Below are 18,532 nucleotides of genomic sequence, written 5' to 3'. Positions count from 1 at the left end.
ACTTGTTGTGTTTTCCTCCTAAACAGCTCTTTCATGCCTCTTCCCCTTTTTGTTTCTACTGCCTCGCCTTAATTTATGCTCTTATCATCTGTTACATAGATGGTTACTACAAAATTCCTTTTTTTTCTATTCCTGCAGACTCTTTCCTCTCCTATATATTTGCATACAACTGGATGATCATTTTAGAACCCAAGCAGTATCAGGGCACACCCAACATGAAACAAACATCAACAACAGAAGTTTTTAAATGGCTCTCTATTGCCTCCAAGATAGAATCAAACACCTTAAATAAATACATAGATTTCAGCAGCCTTAGAATATGACCCTGCTTACTCTCCAGTCTCATTCCATTAGTTAGCCGGTCCAGCTAAACCGCACTGCTTTTTGCTCCCTAAGCATGCCCAACACATTTTTTTCCTCTGTATTTGCATAGGCTCTCTCTGTGATGCCTTTTTTCCAGACATTCCCCACGATGCAACTCAATTACCACTTCCTCTGGAATGTCACTTTTTCACCTCTTAGTTAAAGTTGAGTGCACTTTTCCTGACACTACCCCTGTGTCCTATTTCCATATTGGCAGTTAATGATAAAAAGCATGGGCTCTGTTGGGAGGGCATAAATGAGATAACATATCAGTTGTTGCACATAGGAAGCATCCAGTTAATAATGGTGAAGTTTAATCCTTACACCACTGTATTGTATTTATTGCTTAACTCTGCTTCTCCCATTATTCTCTGAGTTCCTTGATAGCAGAAAGTGTCCCTCATCTATTATGTGAGCATCTATTTACGTGTATGTGTACATATATTATATAAATATATTCAAACTTTAATAAAAACAAACAACAGTATTTAAATAGACAATTAACTGTAACTTGTTGATAATAATTATTAGTGTTAGATATTAGTAAACATATGTGTGTACATACTTGTATTTATATCTAGAATATACTTATGCCGGATCTCCCCTAATAGAGTGTAAATTTTTGAGGGTGATGATTACATATCTTTTGGAACTTGGGGGAATGAGTAAGTTCTATTTCAAAATATATGCTTTTGAAAGATACTTATTTTAACAAAAATCAAATTTCATACTTTTTTTCTCTCCAGTGCTTATTCCAATAGTACCTAATATCATAAACCTTTTGTTCTTGAAATAAGTTGAGACATTTCTCAGCACTTGTGCTCTCCTTACTCCCTTACTCTGTTTTACTTCTTCCTGAATTTCCGGTTCCAATTCTCTTTTCTTCTCTCAGTATTCTTCCTTCTTAGAATTTAATTTACTTCACCATTATTAGGTTGTCTTCAAGTAATTGCATATTTAGTCTATACCTCTAATACGAATTTTCTTATGGATTTAAGATCGATCTTTTGAATGTTTGACTTAACATATTCATAGGGATATTTGACACCACTCTTTTAAATTTATTTTTTTTTTATTTTATTATTTATTTATTATTTTTTTTTATTTTTGGCTGTGTTGGGTTTTCGTTTCTGTGCGAGGGCTTTCTCTAGTTGCGGCAAGCGGGGGCCACTCTTCATTGCGATGTGCGGGCCTCTCACTATCGCGGCCTCTCTTGTTGCGGAGCACAGGCTCCAGACGCGCAGGCTCAGTAGTTGTGGCTCACGGGCCTAGTTGCTCCGCGGCATGTGGGATCTTCCCAGACCAGGGCTTGAACCCGTGTCCCCTGCATTGGCAGGCAGATTCTCGACCACTGCGCCACCGGGGAATCCCTTGACACCACTCTTGAGTCGACATTTCCAAAACATATTCCATTTCAGCTCTTCTCACCTCAAATCAGCTGTTCTTCTTTGTTTCCATTGCTACTTGAAGACAATGTCAAGATCAAATCTTGGTGTCACCTTCAACTCCTTGATCTCTCTAGTAGCCTATACATGTTCTCTCTAGAAGAAATCTTCTGTTCTACAGTTACCTTTTAAAATAATTCACCCCCAACCTGCTTATTCATGTATAAATTAGTAGTGCTTTTCCATATGTATTAGATATATAAATCTCTTTGAAGTTCATATGTTCAAAAAATATTTCTCAAGCAGCTACTCTGGGCCAAAGAGCGATTCCAGTTTTCTGACCTGGGTTGGCACCCTTTATTACTAACATTTTGAGGATCACAGCCTCCTTCCAGGAACTGTTGGATTCTGGTGACTCTTTGCCAAAGGAAAAAACTTGACAAAATATCAGGAATTTTACTGAGTTTCCTGAAGATTATCAATAAAGTGTTTAAAAATTCATAGATCACCATATTCAAATATCTGTTGTGAAAAGATTGGAATTGGAGGCCTTCAGACACGAGAAATAAGATTGGAATCTATAACCAGAATTGAAGAGAAAGACATTTCAGGAACAAGGGAGTAGTAAAACATAATGGCATAAGGTTTTATAATCAAAGAGAAGCCTATCCTCTATTAGAGGTTTGTACACCTTCTTCACTAGTGTGTTCCCAGAATATAAAAGGTACCTACTTAATAAGAGCTCAAGACATGTTTGTTGAATGAATGCGTGTGGACATTTAGTAAAGTTATTTAAACTCTCTGACATTGCTTCCAAATCTGTTAACTGAAAGTAGTCATACCTACCCCATAAGAGTGTTATTAGGATTAATGAAATAACATGTGTTAAGTATATAGTCTGGAAAATAATACGCTTTCAACCAATAGCAATTATGAAAAAGCAAAAAAACAACCAAAACAAAACAAACCCTGCATATTGGAACTGGTACACAGAGACAGAGCTAATAGAAGCCAGTGTTAACTGTTGCCGGTCACCCGCATGCATCAGAATTATTTGTGCTTATTCAAGATACAGAATCATGGTCCTGTTCTGAGAACCACAGAATCTAAATCTCTGGAGAGCAAGAGTAGGAAACTGCATTTTGAGCAAGCTTCCCAAGAGATTAGACTGAACATTGTTGTGATGAAGTTTGAGCACAATGAATGCAGGAGCTGACAGTAAACTTCTTGAAGACAAAGACTATGTTTTATACCTCTTTGTTTTCCCATTGTCTTGAAGTTGGATGATTATCAGTAAATATCTTTTTCATGAATGAATGAATTGATCATGTTAACCAGATTCTTTATAACATGTGTACATATTGAAGAGAAGCAGAAGGAGAAACAAGAAGAAATTACCCATGGCAAAGATTTGGATCAGAGAGGATGTGCTGTGGAATGAATTGTGTTCCTCCAAAATTCATATGGTGAAGCCTTAACCCTCAAAGTGATGATATTTGGAGATGGAGCCTTTAGGAGGTAATCAAGTCTTGAAGGTGGAGCCCTCATGATGGGATTAGTGCTCATAGAAGAAGAGACAAAGAGGAGAGGATACAGAAAGAAGGTGGCTTTCACAAGATGCTGAATTTGCTGGCACCTTAATCTTGGACTTCTAACCTTCTATCACTGTGAGAAATAAATGTTTGTTGTTTAAGCCACACAGTCTATTGTATTTAGTTACAGCATCCCAAACTGACTAAGACATGATGTACAGTTAAAAAAAAAAAAAACAAATAAATCTTTAATAAATTCTGAGGGACAAGGGGAGAAGTTGTCCTTTAGTTTGTCCTTAGAAGGAAAATATGCAAATAGAAACAGGGCAAATTAATTTATGACAAACAGATACTTGTAGCTTCCAAACAACTAATTGAGAAATCATGCTATGATATTTGACTTTAAGCAATTGGTATTTACAAATATTTAACAGACTAAAATTTATAATGAGTGACAGGAGATCTGACCTATGAGATTGTAAACATTAAAATACAGATTTATATCTAATGCTTAGAAACTGCCAGGTACATTGTCAGTAATCACTGACATTTGTTGATTAATGAATGTAAAAGCGACACTGAAATTGGGAATATGATCATCATGGCAGACACAATGTACTGAGCCTTAGAATGAGTCAAGCATTTGGAGTATGTGTAAGAACTACCTAAACTCTCAGCTTATCAGTTACCTTCTTTTAACATGATGTTACTACCACTAATAACAATGTGGTTCCTTTTCTCACTGAGTGACCAAATTGGTAAATGTAAAATGATGTTACACAAGAATGAAGTTTTACATAGTTATGCTTATGAATATTTAGCATTTTTCTTAGGTCAATTTAATTGGTGTTGCTTTAAAAAAGTCACTTGGAATCCACCTCCCTTTGAAGGAACGCATTCATCAGCTACTTACATTCATTTTTCCAAGGAAAAGTTAAAAGTGTTACTCAAAATGTAAGCTGAGATGAATTCAAATAGAATACTAACTTGTCCACCTCTTGTCCAAGGAATAATACAATCATAAGTGACAAGAGTCAGCCTTCAAGGTAATTTATTACAAACACAGTTCTTTAAAACCCTTGTTTATTGTATAAACATAGCCTAGTCTCATTCTTCTTGAAACCAAGCTTTTAACTCTTTAACCCTATGGTATGGATTCATCAAAAATTTACTCCCTATGAAGCTCTTTATGATCCCAACAGTCCTGATTCCTCCAGATTGTTTTATTTCCAAACTATAAATATTGTTTTTTCACTCCTTAGTGTGGAAATTCAGCTACCTCCATATTACATGCTTACTGAAGTAGAAAACTGCCTAATCAGATAGGAAAACATTTGGCTGTGAATAAATCAGCATTTGTCGAGGATTTCAAAGTGTGAAAGTAGGCAGACAAGCCCAGATCCTAAGAGCTCTGCTTTCTCTTGCTTCCCTGTAGAGAAATCAGAGGCTAATATGGCCTCCACTACCATCTGTCTAAATACTTGAATGTGTTGTCTTGAATTAACACAGCAGATCTAGTGGGGGGTATAATTAAGATTTTATTTTTACATTTCATCAGCAGATGCTCTACAATATAAATTTATCCATAAATGTTCAGATTGATTAAGTTTTTAATAAGGAAAACAATGGATGTTTAAAGATCAACTAATTCAGAACAAGAAGTAAAATTATTTTATTATGTTGACTTGTAGTGTTTATGGATTTTATCCTTTTTCTAAAACTTTAAGTGAGGAATTGCTATAGATTTTCTGGAGGGAGAAAAACCTATTCATACATAAATATATATATATATATATATGCAAGCAATAAAAATCTAACATTGTCACTCATTCTACCTTTAAATTAATAGTTAAACTACCTGCTAATAAATTGTAATTTCCATTGTTTTACTCCGTGACCTTTCAAAAGATCTTAAAACAGTACTTTCCATAAAATATGCAATCAGTAAATACCTATTGAATAAATGAAACCCACGTAGGTTATTTTAATTTCCATACAGTCAGATGAAGTTTATGAACAAGGGAGAATTCTCTACAGCATTCTCTGGCAACAAGCAATGGGACTGTTTGCAAAGCAGCACTATAGAAAACTAAGCAAAAGCATATATCTTTATTAAGGGTAATTTTCAGCTTGAGACCTGGAAAAGGAACTCAATTTGCTTCTTGTTAAATAACTCTTGTGCCAGTTACACATTCAAATTTATTGTAAGCTCAAATGTCTGTACTGTGCATTGTAGTTGAAAACAAAACAAAACAAAAAAAGAATGATTTTGTCATCCTTCCCCCAAAATCACAAAATTTTGTGAGAAAGATAAGTTTTTAGAAAAGCTTTGTTTCTGAAATAGCTTTACTTTTCCATTGAAGAGATCATTGGGCTGTAAATAAGCTTCCTATGTGAAGTACCTGCATATCACTTTATTTCTTTTTGCTTCTAAAACCTAGTAAAGTTCATAGAAATTCAATAAATGTTTGCAGAATGAATGGAATCCCTGACAAGAGACTTCTTGCTCTGATTATTCTGCAAGTAGCTTTTAATAAAAGACTTTGATAAGGACTTACAAATACAGGTTTTAATCCTCTGAAACAGATTATTTCCAACCCTAATAGAAAACCCTTACTGGTAGTTTGGTACCTAAAATTGTTGTTGATTGGTATTTGAGTTTGTATTTAATATTTAGTATATATAATAAATATATTTAATAGGAATAAATATATGTATATACATTAATATTTTTGTCCTTCAGGTTTTTTAATCTGTAAATGGGACTAAAATACTAGAAGGCATTATTGAAAGGTCATAGAAATATTTATAATCACTTACTTTTCAAAAAGATATGCATGAGCCTATAGTTAATTGTAAAGATCTTTCCAAATAAAAGATTCTCCAAATTTTTAATACAAAAACACCCATGCATACACATATACATAGATAAGTAGAAAGGAAGATAGATAGATAGATAGATAGATAGATAGATAGATAGATAGATAGATAGTTGAAAGAAAGAAGGCAAAAGTTAAAAAGAGAGATAGACGGGAAGGAAGGAAAAAAGGAAAGAAGGAAGAAAGAAAGAAAATTAGATAAGAAAAAGGCAAGTAATCATAATATAACTGTTAGTCCATTTAATTTTAGTTTGGGTTTGCACTGAATCTTGCCACTAATTTACCTGAAAAGTTTTGCTGTTTTTAGTCTGCACTTCAAGCATATATTTCTTAGTTAAATATAGCATGACAGTGATTTTTATATCAGATGATAAATGTGTTGGGAGCTGGCTTAGCGTTTCCCTTAAATACTGATGCAGTGAAACCCAGAGGCCCGCAGTGGTATGGGTCCCTCTGGAACATCAATCACGCATGATGCTGTAAGGAGAAGTCTTGACTACTTAGAGTCAATGTCGTCACTGTAACCTATGCTCATCTGAATGCAGGCATTTTTCTGCTACGGAGATTTCATTTCACTTCACCCTCAACCCAGTCACCCCTCAGCATTTATCATATTGTTAGCACATTCATTTTTGTAATGAGAATTCTGTAAAACACATGCTTTTTAAGACATATTTTCCCTGTTATATTTTTTTCCTCTCAGACAGGATGCGTGAATATTTGTAAGCATTTCTTATTTGGAAAGAACTTTGCAAATAACTATAAGCTCATGCCTTCTTTCTTAAAAGTAAGTTGTTATAAGGATTTCTGTGGCCTTTCAATAATATATTTTAGCATTTTGGTGCCAGTCTGCAGATAGAAAAACTGCAGGCTAGAAATGTAATATGGTATTCACATATTATTCTAAAATTGGAAAAAAATAGAATTAAGAGTTTTAAAAATTAGATTTAGAAAGTCTCTTCCCTATCCTCAATAGTCAAAGTGAGGTGAGAGGAGGCAATTTTCTAAGCAATACAGACAAACGAAATACTTTTCTCTTGAATTAATCACTTTTGTTGAAAGGAAATCTTGTCATCCAACTTGACCATCCGGTAATTATTTCTGTATTCTTAACTGAACTATAAAAATCTAACCAATGTTTCCCAATCAGAAGAATCCGTGAAACTAATTAAGAAATGTGTAGAATGGACTAAGTTACTTTTATAAGAAATAATTTCAGACAAGACGCTAATTTAGAACACTTACTTTGATGCTTGTAGAGTTCAACTCTAAGTGATTTTTCAATTTCAATTGGAAAGACCTATTGAGGTATGTTTTTCATGTAATGTAAGGTAGTGAGAAAACTTCTGAGAACTATATCATGGAAAGAATTAATTGCAATCGGTTCATAATAGATATTTAAATATTTGATTTACCACATGTACTTAGTTTATCAGTTTCCAAAGCCAAATAATTTCAGGCTGGTAACCTACTACTATGAAGGTGTCATCACTCTTTTAGACTTCTAAGTTATCCAGCTCACTCAAAGTGTAACTGGAGGGTGGGTGGGGTAAGGGTGTCATGAGAACTCTCAAAGGAAATATCAAAAGCACTTGATGAAATGGAAACTACATTTTCTCTTTCTGATTCATTTCATTGAAACTGAAGCCCACACAAACTGGTGCAAAGAGAGCATAAAGATAATTCAAGAAATTCAACTGCCGATTATTATCATAATTCAATTATCTCATCATCTAGCCTCTGTGATTTTCTGTGTGTGTTTTTTTGTTGTTGTTATTGTTGTTGTTAGCCCCTTTATTTTAGTTATTTATCTTAATTTTTCACCTCACTAAAACAAAAATTATGTTTGGACTCACTTTCCTGGCTTTCAACTCTAAGGACACTCCAGACTCATGTTTTCCTCTAGCCTTGGCAGTAACTACCAGGCTCATTCCCTAATGCACCCCTTCCTCCAACTTCCCAATTAGAAGACAGAAATTATACAGAGCCTCCCTCCTGAACTACACAAGACAAGAGCACAGTAAGACATTCACACCCATGACACAGAGTTTCTCCACCTTGGCACTATTGACATTTTGGACCAGATAACTCTTATTTTCGGGGAATGTCTTGTGCCCTGTGGGGTGGTTAGCGGCACTAAAACCTAGTAAAATCACTAGATACAATAGCACTTTCCCCAGCTGAGACAACCAAAAATATCTCCAGACATTGCCACCAGTCCCCTGGGAGCATAATCACCCCTGTTTAAGAACCACTACTATAAAGGCAGAAGTGTGGAGGGCAGTAAAGTGGATTTATCTACCCAATATAATCTTGCTGAGCAATCACTATGTGCAAACCAATGTTGTATGTGCTGTGAGAAACTTCGAGAAGGGTGAGACCCAGTTTCTGTCTTCAGAGAAATGAACACAAATAATTAGGACATAGGACAGCCCAACATAAAAAGTAGTGGTATCTTGATATGTATTCTGAGAAAGGAAAACAAAATTCCCTTTGGAAAAATCCAGAAGAGTGCTTGGAAAATTTAGCTAGGTCTTGGAGGTAGAGCATGATTCCAACAGGTCAGGATGGGACATGAAGGTCTTAGAGGCAAAAGAAAGAGCATTGGGATCAGTCGTGAGGAAAAATGTGAACGGCTTTGAATTCCAGATGTTTTGGACTTTATTTAGTTCATTAGGAAGATCCTTTCATTTGAGTTCATTTTAGTTTTGATGAGAGGAAGTGACATGATGAAATGACATGATGAAACTCATGGTTCCTGTTCTCTTACTTTTACATTTAACTCTTCTTCCCTACATCCACCATAAATTGTGGAGAGAGAAATAAGGAGTTTGTGACCACTCCGGCAAATCCAGTCCAGAGCACTTCTGCTGGATAAAGGTTAATCAATAGAATGGATGGAGCTTATAATTATAAAATTGTTACTTTTATTATTTATTTATTTTTAATAATTTATTATTAAACAAGTAAAAACAGCTTAAGAAACAGTCTTTTTGGAAAACAATGATTTCACGAAATAGGCAGCAAAAATGTTAAAGTTACTATCTTTGAAGATTGGGTGGGAAATTAGCACCCAAGTTTTAATAATACAGAAACTAAAAACACAATATAAATAAGAAGGACAAAGGCAATAACCTAAAGCACTCTGTATAGGACATTGATTCTTAACCTCTGGGGACTTATGGATCCCTTTGAGTATACTATGAAAATAGTGGTTTTCCCCAAGAAAATACCCATAGTCACATATTCATAAAATTTGGTATGACACTTCAGGGTGTCCTTGGCCTTCTGAAGCCCATAAATGGCCCTTCTAGGCATCCATGGCCCTCAGATTATAAAACCTGGATAGAAAACTACAGGCTACAAGACACAGACTGTTGCTTCAGAGACCTAAGAAGCCCCAGAAGTGCCTAAAATACCATGAGCGCAATGTAGAAGCTGAAATTCCTGGGCTCTTTCTAAATAACTGGATTTCATTTTGAAATGTAGTCAAAAAGCACTTAGTTATCATTTCCCGTTAAAGTTCTAAAAATTTAGATTTCTTTTATTTGACGGAAAAAGTGCTATATCTCTTAAAGCAACATGATAGAAAAATAGAAGGATTACTGAGTTGAAACTGAGACGACTTTAGGGCTTCTTCTAAGACGTTTAAACTTGGATTAGTAATTTAACTTCTCCGAGCTTCAGTTTTATGCTGTTTTATAATAGAGTATTGCATTATATTATTTTTAAGTCCTCTATATGTTCTAGAATTTTATAATTTAAATTAACTCATCTAAATATAAAAAAAAGCAAGACAAGTAACTTCTAAAAATGAGAATAGCTCCAATTATTTTCACAGTAAAATATTTTCGTGAAGTGATTCAAAGCTAGATGCGGTTGAATTTCTAAATGACTGCATTTGCAAAAGTGGGTGATAAGTCGTCACACTCAGCTCTTATTAGTTATTAGTTACTTCTCCATGACTTTGAATCAGAAGGGTTTACTACAAGAGAGGTTCTGACTGGGCTGTCTGAATGATGAATCATTTCCCACACCGAGGTGGTCTTCCCCAGCTCCAAGGTACTCATAGGCACTACCAGGAAATTTAACTCTGGTTGCCTGTGTTATACTTGGCATTTTACTAAAAAAAGAAAAAAAAAGGAATTTTCAATATTGATATCACCATGCTTTAACCTGCAGAAGCAAAAGATTTTCTTTGAGGAAAAGTACTTGACATTAAAAAAATAGTGCCCTCAGCCGAGGCTCCAATCATCTGAATTCACTTACCATTGGTGTGGCTTTAAATCTGGCTGCACACACGCCGGGACCAAGGATTAGAAATGCATCTGGGTAGCAGAAACCAGTTAGTGTAGTCTCCTCTACCCCCTTTTGTTGTCTGTTTTTGTAACATATGTTAGCCACCAAAGACACAAACAAGGATAAAATGGTTTTCTCCTTTCCCATCTGGTTCTCTGCCAGAGATACAAAGCCTGAGCAAAGCATCAGATTTCAATGTCCTGACTGCTGAGAAACCCCCTTCTTGTTCTCTATCCGTCACCATATTCCTCTTCTCAACAAATATTTTTCCACCAGTACAAAGCAATGTAGTCCAATAAAATTAGGGGTTATTTCTACTTACTCCCCTCCCAATTTCTGGTCATTAATAGTGCATTTGTGGGATAATATTTTTGCCTCTTATTTCACAGGACTGTGGTCTGATATAAGGGCTATATATTCACAGTATTTTGAACTCCTGAAATTAAAAATTACAGAGATTTTTTTTCATGTATAAATGAGTTCTGTTGTATGAATCAACCAAAAAGTCTTATGAATCAACCAAAAAAGTCTGTTGTTTGGATCTCATAATACATTTCTTATGGATAACTTTAAAAATGGCTGTAGAACTCTAGATTAGAAAAGAGAGACAAGAAGAAAGAGAGAGAGAGAGAGAGAGAGAGAGAGAGGGAGAGAGAGAGATATGACATATTACATATCCTCTGCATTGCAAACATTTGCATCCTTTGCATGCCTGTATCGTAATGGAAACCGAGAACCCCTTAGAAGCTGGGCAGCAGGGAAGGAGGCAAGGACTGTTTCTTCCAGGTGTGCAGTGAGTCTAATAAGGAGATGCTGGTGGCACCTGCCCTATGAAGAGATGCAACATTGTTATGTGGCAACGCTGCTGCTGCTTGTCTTTCAGGAACGTGCAGGACCCCACAAGCTGAGGACCGTGTGGCTCCTACGGCTGTCCCACGTTTGCAGACAAATTGCAAATTGGGTGTTTCAGTGTCAGAGGTTGCCAAAAAATGATTAAACCCTGCTATATAAAGAGTTACAACATAGATGTATGTTTGGGACTATAGGGATCTATCAATATTAATATTTTCAACTGACTGAGCATTACTGTATATTACTAGAGTAGTAATTTCTTTTATTTAAATTTGTCTTAAAAATTTTTAAACATTCAGAAAAGTAGAGAGAATAATAGAGTGAATATTTCTAGTTCCATAACTTCAATTTAAAAATCATTATGATATCTTGTAATAACCTATAATGGAAAAGAATCTGAAAAATAATAGATAATAGATATGTATGACTGAGTCACTTTGCTGTACACCTGAAACGAATACAACATTGTAAATCAACTATATTTCAATAAAAACAGTAGGATTTTGATTCATTTTCATCAGTTATTCTTTTTTTCTTTTTCCTTTTCATTGCCAAATATGATGAAGCAAAACCTAGATCTCATGTCACGTATACTTTAGTTATACAACTCTTAAAAAACAATTACATTTTCTCATGCAATGACAATGCCATAATAACTCCTAATAAAACAGTATTTTTATCATGTCATACCATGTTTGTAATCAGTTTTCTCTCATTGCCTATAAAATGTCTTTTATATTTGGTTTGTTCAAATCAGTATCTAAACAAGATGCCCACAATACGTTTAGTTGTTATGTATCTTAAATATCTTTTCATCTGAAGCAGTCCCACCTCCCTGTTTTTTCTCGTACCACTGACTTGCTGCCAAATTCATGTCAGTGTTACGATTTCAGTGACTATTTTTCCCCTTAAGTAGCATTTAACATATGACTTTATTCTTTATATATCCTTTAAATGGAAGTTAACTTTAAAGGTGAGTAGTTTCTTAAAATATCATGACAATGTATTGATTTTGTCATAAGTAGGCTCTAAGAGATCTATTTAGATTGTGATTAAAGAAAAGTAAAAGACTGTTATCTGCCATGGTTGATGGAAGAAAGAATAATGTAATTGAGATTAAAAGTGTTCCCACATTGTCCAATATTAACTGTATGACATAATGGATATCTTAAATATGGCCTGCGGTTCTTTTTTATGATAACTCCCTGGTTTCTACACTCCTTAGAGTGTGCAGGCTCTGGCATAGGGGATTCTTACTGAGAAATGTTGAGAGAGAACATTAGAGAATAATAGACGTGATTTTAAAGGATCTTTAATTCCAAAAAAGCCCCTTTACATATTTGACTTTGAATCGTGCCTCAGAAATGAACTGGAAGATGGGACATCTACAGTAAGAGAACATTTAGGAGTCTATTTGAATAAGCAAAGATCACCGTAATGCAACTGCAGTACTAAGTTACTGCATGACTGATTATTGGGTGAAACCAACTCCAGAAAACGAATATAATACTGGGTTTCCCTTCGCCTAGTTATGCTCTGTTAACATAAGTCATCAAAGACATAGCTGATAGGTGAAGAACATAAAATGCCATGAAACTTGAAAGAAGTATGCCTTGGCAATAGTAGCATCTAAATACAGTAACATTTGTAATCCTCAGAACATTATTATGTAGATACTGTTATTTCCATTTTAAAGATAAGGAATCTGACTTATAAAAAGCTTAAGTAATTTCCCCAATACCACATAATAATAAATAGAGGATTCAGGAACTGAACTGAGGCAGTCAGTTCACTACTCTTAACCTCACTACTATACTATATTATCTCTTAGAATATTGTGATGAGCTAATTGTTATCTGTATATGAACACCAGAAGATAGAGAACCTTCTTCGGACTCTGATGCCAACCATGGAACTAGCAATATTTCTTAACCCATGTGGGATTTTAATGTGAGTATGTAACTATTATATATAATTCAATAACTATGTTCCTTTTCTTTTAAACAGGTCATCGATAACCTTGGTCCTTTGGAACTGATTCTTAATACTCCTAGCCATCATAGGGTTCATCATGGTGAGGAAATTCGATCTCTTCTTTCGTTCCTTCCTCATTTCTTGAAAAATGACATTATTATTTTGTATCACTTCAGCACAATTACCCAACCTAGTCACCACACACTGCAAAGAGCCATTTGCTTCTTCCTTTGTACCTGGACATACCTCATCTATAAAGAAAGGACTGGAGGAAAACAAAACAAAACAAAATGCTTTCCATAGCTGACTTTTTAATTTCCTTTTTGTTTAGCTCTCCTCGGATGTAGTGGAAAAAGTAGTTAACCAGCTGAGGGGGTACCCACTTCATATTGTGAGGGGCTTGTTGAAAGTTACTCCTTGACCCCACGCTGAGGGTCATTGCTGTGTACGGTCAGAGTGTCTTGGTCTTAAAAACTGTTGGTATTGAAGGAAAGCCTAATAAACAACACTTCACTTTCCTGCCTAAGTTCTATGAACAAACTCAACATACCCTGCTTTTTCCTGACAAAGAAAAAAATCCCATGTGACTAGTGCCTAAGGTTTAAAGACACTAGCTTAAGAAATAACAGAAGTATTTACATGTGCGCACCAAAAGACCTGTACAAGAGTGTGCATATTGGCATTATTTGTAATAGGTAATAGGAAAAAAAGATATAATTCGCATGTTTGTTAGCAATAGAACAGATACATTGTAGACTATTCTTGTAATGGAGAACTACATCACAGTGAAAATGTCCAAACTATGATAACATGTAATGGCATGAATAAATCTCACAAATGCCATTTGGAGAGAAGGAAGCTAGTAAGAAAATAATAAATATCATTGTTCTGTTTTTGTAAGTTTCCAGGCATCACAGGCAGTAGTACTGGCACACATCAGGCCTGCCTTCCCAAGGTGGGCAGGTCCCTTTCCCTGGGGCAGGGAGCAGAGCAGAAGCACAAGCTCCTCCAGGTGGGGAGAGGGTGGGGTCCAGCTGCACATGTGCGGTTTCCTCTTCCAAACTCCACAGTCATACCTCCACCCCAGGGAATTATTACTGAGTTGGTGCAGAGGTCAAGAGCATTATGCTCTTGCTGTTCCCTCCATATTAAAGGAAACACAAGGACTGGAGAAAAACATGTCCACATTGAAGAAGAAATAGTTGCTAGTTTCCTGTTTGGCCTTAGAGCACCTTCGCATGCATGTTGCTTTATATCAGGCATTCTCAGCCTCTGCACTATTAACATTTTGGACCTTCACTTGGGAATGCGGGGTGGGCATGCGGGCTGCCCTGTGTATTATAAGATGTTGGTCTCTATGTATTAGATGCTAATAGTATCCCCTCCCAGTTATGACTATTAACAGTATCTCCAGACATTGCCATATATTCCCTGAGGGTCAAAGTGCTCCCTCACCCAACTGGGAGCCACTGTTTAGCCTACGTGTGGCAATGAGTGGTGGATCTGTGTAGCCAGCCCCACTCTACTTTTGTACCAGGGGAGAATTTTCCTTGTACCTTTACGTTCACCTGTACATTTGCATGTACAGAAGGTGTGTAAAGAAATGAGGACACGTGGAGACAGTTGAATTTTTTGGAGTAGTGGCTGGGTGGATTAATATTCTTTTTCCTTTGATTTACAATCATGTGGATATGATTGTGTTTATTTAAGTTGTTTTAATTAAGAAACTATGTCCAACTATTTAAATTTAAACTATTATTTAAGTATTTGGGGCGTTAAAATATCATATATGTTATGAGTCAATGAATATAATCAAAGGTAACTTAATTTTTACTTATGTCTTTTGTGATGAAAAAAATAGGAAAGTCTTACTGTAAGTGGAAAATTTTCTTCCTGGAAAAGAGGCAGTGAAAAGATCACATCAAAATCAAAAAAAAAAATACAAATATACGTATATTATTGATATTTATCTTATTTTGTATTGCCTTTTGTTCTGGACCATTTAATTTTTAATTATTACTCTTTAATAGTCCTAAAAAAAAAGAATTACTTAGAATTATCCCAGATTTTTAAAGACCAGAAAAATTGTGAACGATGCTTTTTTAAAAATCTGGGATAATTCTAAATATCTATGGCTTTAAGGAAGTCTTTGCTCTTTTTAGTAAAATCAATTGGAAAATAAATACTCAGTTTACTAGCAAATAAAGTCTAGTGTTGTCAGTGAAAAGATATTTTTAGGAATATCATTGTTTCAAAAAGTGTAACTTCCTTTTTCAAAAAATTTTTTAAAAATATTTTGTCTCATAGGCAGAAATCGTTATTGCGTAGACAAAAATTTTGCCGGAACTCTTATTATATGGGATAGAATTTTTGGTAAGTAAAAACTATGAGCATTTAGAAAATTAAATTAGCTCCTTCATTCACAGAAAGTCAAAGATCATATCGTTATTGTTTATCTTCCAGGAACATTTGAGGCAGAAAAGGAAAAAGTTGTATATGGTCTAACACATCCCATTAATTCATTTGAACCTTTCAAGGTGCAGGTAATGTACTTGGTTTTATTTCTTCTGAATTGATTCCATCCTTTTATAAATTTTATATTTGAAAGAGTAATCAGCTGTCGAAAGGTGGAAGTACATTACACTAGCCTTAAAAAATATATATTTTAACTGTAAAAGAATTTAGAAATAACTCTGGCACTCAAAGCCTTGAATCAAATTGGGCAGAATACATTTGAAAACAATTCATTGTAAGAATTTTAAAATATGTCTGTTACCTAGAATTAAAAGAAATAGCTCTTTAGCAAACATACCCTTTCTCAGAATAGACCTGAAATATATTCATGTATTCAGAAGGAGCGGTAGTAAAATGTATAATTAAGGCTGATCCCAGAGTAAGAAAAATATTTGCTTCAAGCCTGCATGACTCTGGTTAGAAATTCAGGGTGAGGCCTTTGCCCTCTTCTTCTTGGACGGAGGTGTCAGGAGCTATTACGGGTTGGTTAGGTTTGCACGTTGCCTCACCTGCTAAGACTTGTTGCCCTGGACCAGCTTTCTGTCAGACATGTGGTATTGGTTGTTCGCTGGTCTCAGTGGTTGGCACTAGAGAAATGAGGAATGTCTGTGAAGCTCTGATCCGTCAGCAGCAGAGCACCGCAGACATTCCCAGGGGTCGGGACTAGTAAATGAGAAAAAGATAAAAATGCTTGAAAAAATGAAGAGGTCAGTCAATGACAGCTCTGTCCAGGGGATATACAGCATTCAGACAGGGAAGAAAGTACAGGTTCATGTTGGGTCTGCTTTTCAAAGCTACTTCTTCAAGGTTTTTAAAGAAAGTTAACGTAACAAAATAAATGGACATTTATTGAACTTTTACTATGTGCAGGACATTGCTAACAGCACAAATGTTTAATTTAACCATTACTAAAACCTTATAAGGTAGTGGTTCTTTTTAGCCTCAGTTTTTTGGTAGATGAAACTGAGGTTCTCAGGATTTAAATAATTCACCCAACTATACACAGTTTGTCAGTTGCAAACCTAAGTAGGGTGGGTTGAAGGCCAAGCCCCAAACTTGATTAACTCAATTTTCAAGTGAAAGGCATTTTTATGTCGCCGTTCAGAAGAGAAAAGTTGATTATTTCTCTTCTTTCTTCTCAACTAGTGGCATTTCTCTCTCTGTCGTTCGTTCTCTCTCTTCTTTTGATGAGGCATTACCAAGAATATGATAGATTTTTTTCAGGAGAATACTAACAAATATTTCCAGGTACTTTCTTAATAATAAACATTTCTAGGTACCTTCTTTATAGAACTGAAATCAGTTTCAAGATAATACACTGAGAGCCATTTCTTCACTGGGCGTGGTCTTGTCTTCATAACATAGAGATTAAGAAGGAAATACAGCTTGGTCTCTGCCCTCTAGGAGAGAGCCTTTCAAACTTAATGTGCATATGAATCATGGGAGGATCTTATTAAAGTAGGGTTCAGTAGGTCTGAAATCTGGCCCAGATACTGTGTTTCTAACAAGCTCCCAGGAGATGGCGACACTGCTGGTTCATGGCAGTCCTTTAGCTAGCAAGGCTCTGGGAGTGTACACACGTGGAGGAAAAGGGGTTCATATTCGAGACAGAATAAGAAGTTGAAAACTGCTTCACATGCAGCTGCACAAGGAGTTGGATGATTAGGATTTGGAGACACAATATTCAATCACAGGTCTTTATGAGCTGCTGCTAAATCTGCCCTCACGTAAACATTGCCTTTAGCATAATAATTGTCACAACTGTGTCTAAGTTTTAGTCTCCTACATACTCACTTATTTTGTTAGAAATATCAAATCAGCAAATTGTAATAATTAGGAGTTCCTAAACCTACAAAATCACGTATTTACTTTCACTTGCATTCCTTTATATTAGCTAAATTTCTCACCCTCCCATCAGAGGCATCAAAAGCACCTTAGGATGGCCCCTGTTAGATGGAGAGGCTTTTTTTCCCTTTAATACTAGGTATAGACCATTCATTTTGCTTTCCTTTGGAGTCCAAGAGTTTCAGGGCATTGGAAAACAAGTAAGGGAGAAAGTACTCCTTATTTAAAAGCCCTGTATTCTCGCGGCTTGTGTCTAGAATGATAGCAGTAAAATTTCAGTCAGTTTTTATTTTTGGTTTTTTTTTTTTTTTTTGGTGGAGTTGTGTCTTCGTTGCTGCGCGCAGGCTTTCTCTAGTTGTATCGAGGGGGGGCTACTCTTCACTGCGGTGCGCAGGCTTCTCATTGCGTTGGCTTCTCTTGTTGCAGAGCACGGGCTCTAGGCGCACGGGCTTCAGTAGTTGTAGCACGCGGTCTCAGTAGTTGTGACATGCAGGCCCTAGAGCGCATGGGCTTCAGTAGTTGCGGCACATGGGCTCGGTAGTTGTGGCGTGTGGGTTCTAGGGCGCACGGGCTTCAGTAGTTGTGGCGCATGGGCTTAGTTGCTCTGCGGCATGTGAGATCTTCCCAGACCAGGGATCAAACCTGTGTTCCCTGCATTGGCAGGTGGATTCCTAACCACTCTGCCACCAGGGAAGTCTTGTACTCAGTTTTTAAAATAACAAAACAGGTAAGTATATTAATGCGTGTTGTAACGTTAATTTTCTGTGTTATTATTATTGCAAAGCCTCAGGATAAGTTTCCATCTAACATTTCCTTTGCCTTTAAAATCTGCTCAGCTAAATCCTCTATTGTTACTTAATTGCTTCAGATTCCTTATTATAATATTTCA

At 35.8% G+C, this 18,532-nt stretch overlaps 1 protein-coding gene across 1 annotated transcript in view; it reads left to right on the top strand.

Moving 5' to 3' along the window:
• Positions 1 to 18,532, top strand: part of AGMO (alkylglycerol monooxygenase) — a 336,098-nt gene that overhangs the window by 135,378 nt on the left and 182,188 nt on the right. The window contains exons 6-8 of the mRNA XM_059932831.1: positions 13,318 to 13,384; positions 15,592 to 15,657; positions 15,748 to 15,827. Coding sequence (XP_059788814.1) covers positions 13,318 to 13,384; positions 15,592 to 15,657; positions 15,748 to 15,827 — 213 coding nt within the window. The remainder of the gene's footprint in view (positions 1 to 13,317; positions 13,385 to 15,591; positions 15,658 to 15,747; positions 15,828 to 18,532) is intronic.

The sequence above is a fragment of the Balaenoptera ricei genome, chromosome 9, assembly GCF_028023285.1.
Source record: "Balaenoptera ricei isolate mBalRic1 chromosome 9, mBalRic1.hap2, whole genome shotgun sequence".
NCBI classification, from domain to species: Eukaryota; Metazoa; Chordata; class Mammalia; order Artiodactyla; family Balaenopteridae; genus Balaenoptera; species Balaenoptera ricei.
This window is presented reverse-complemented; position numbering and strand designations above follow the sequence as displayed.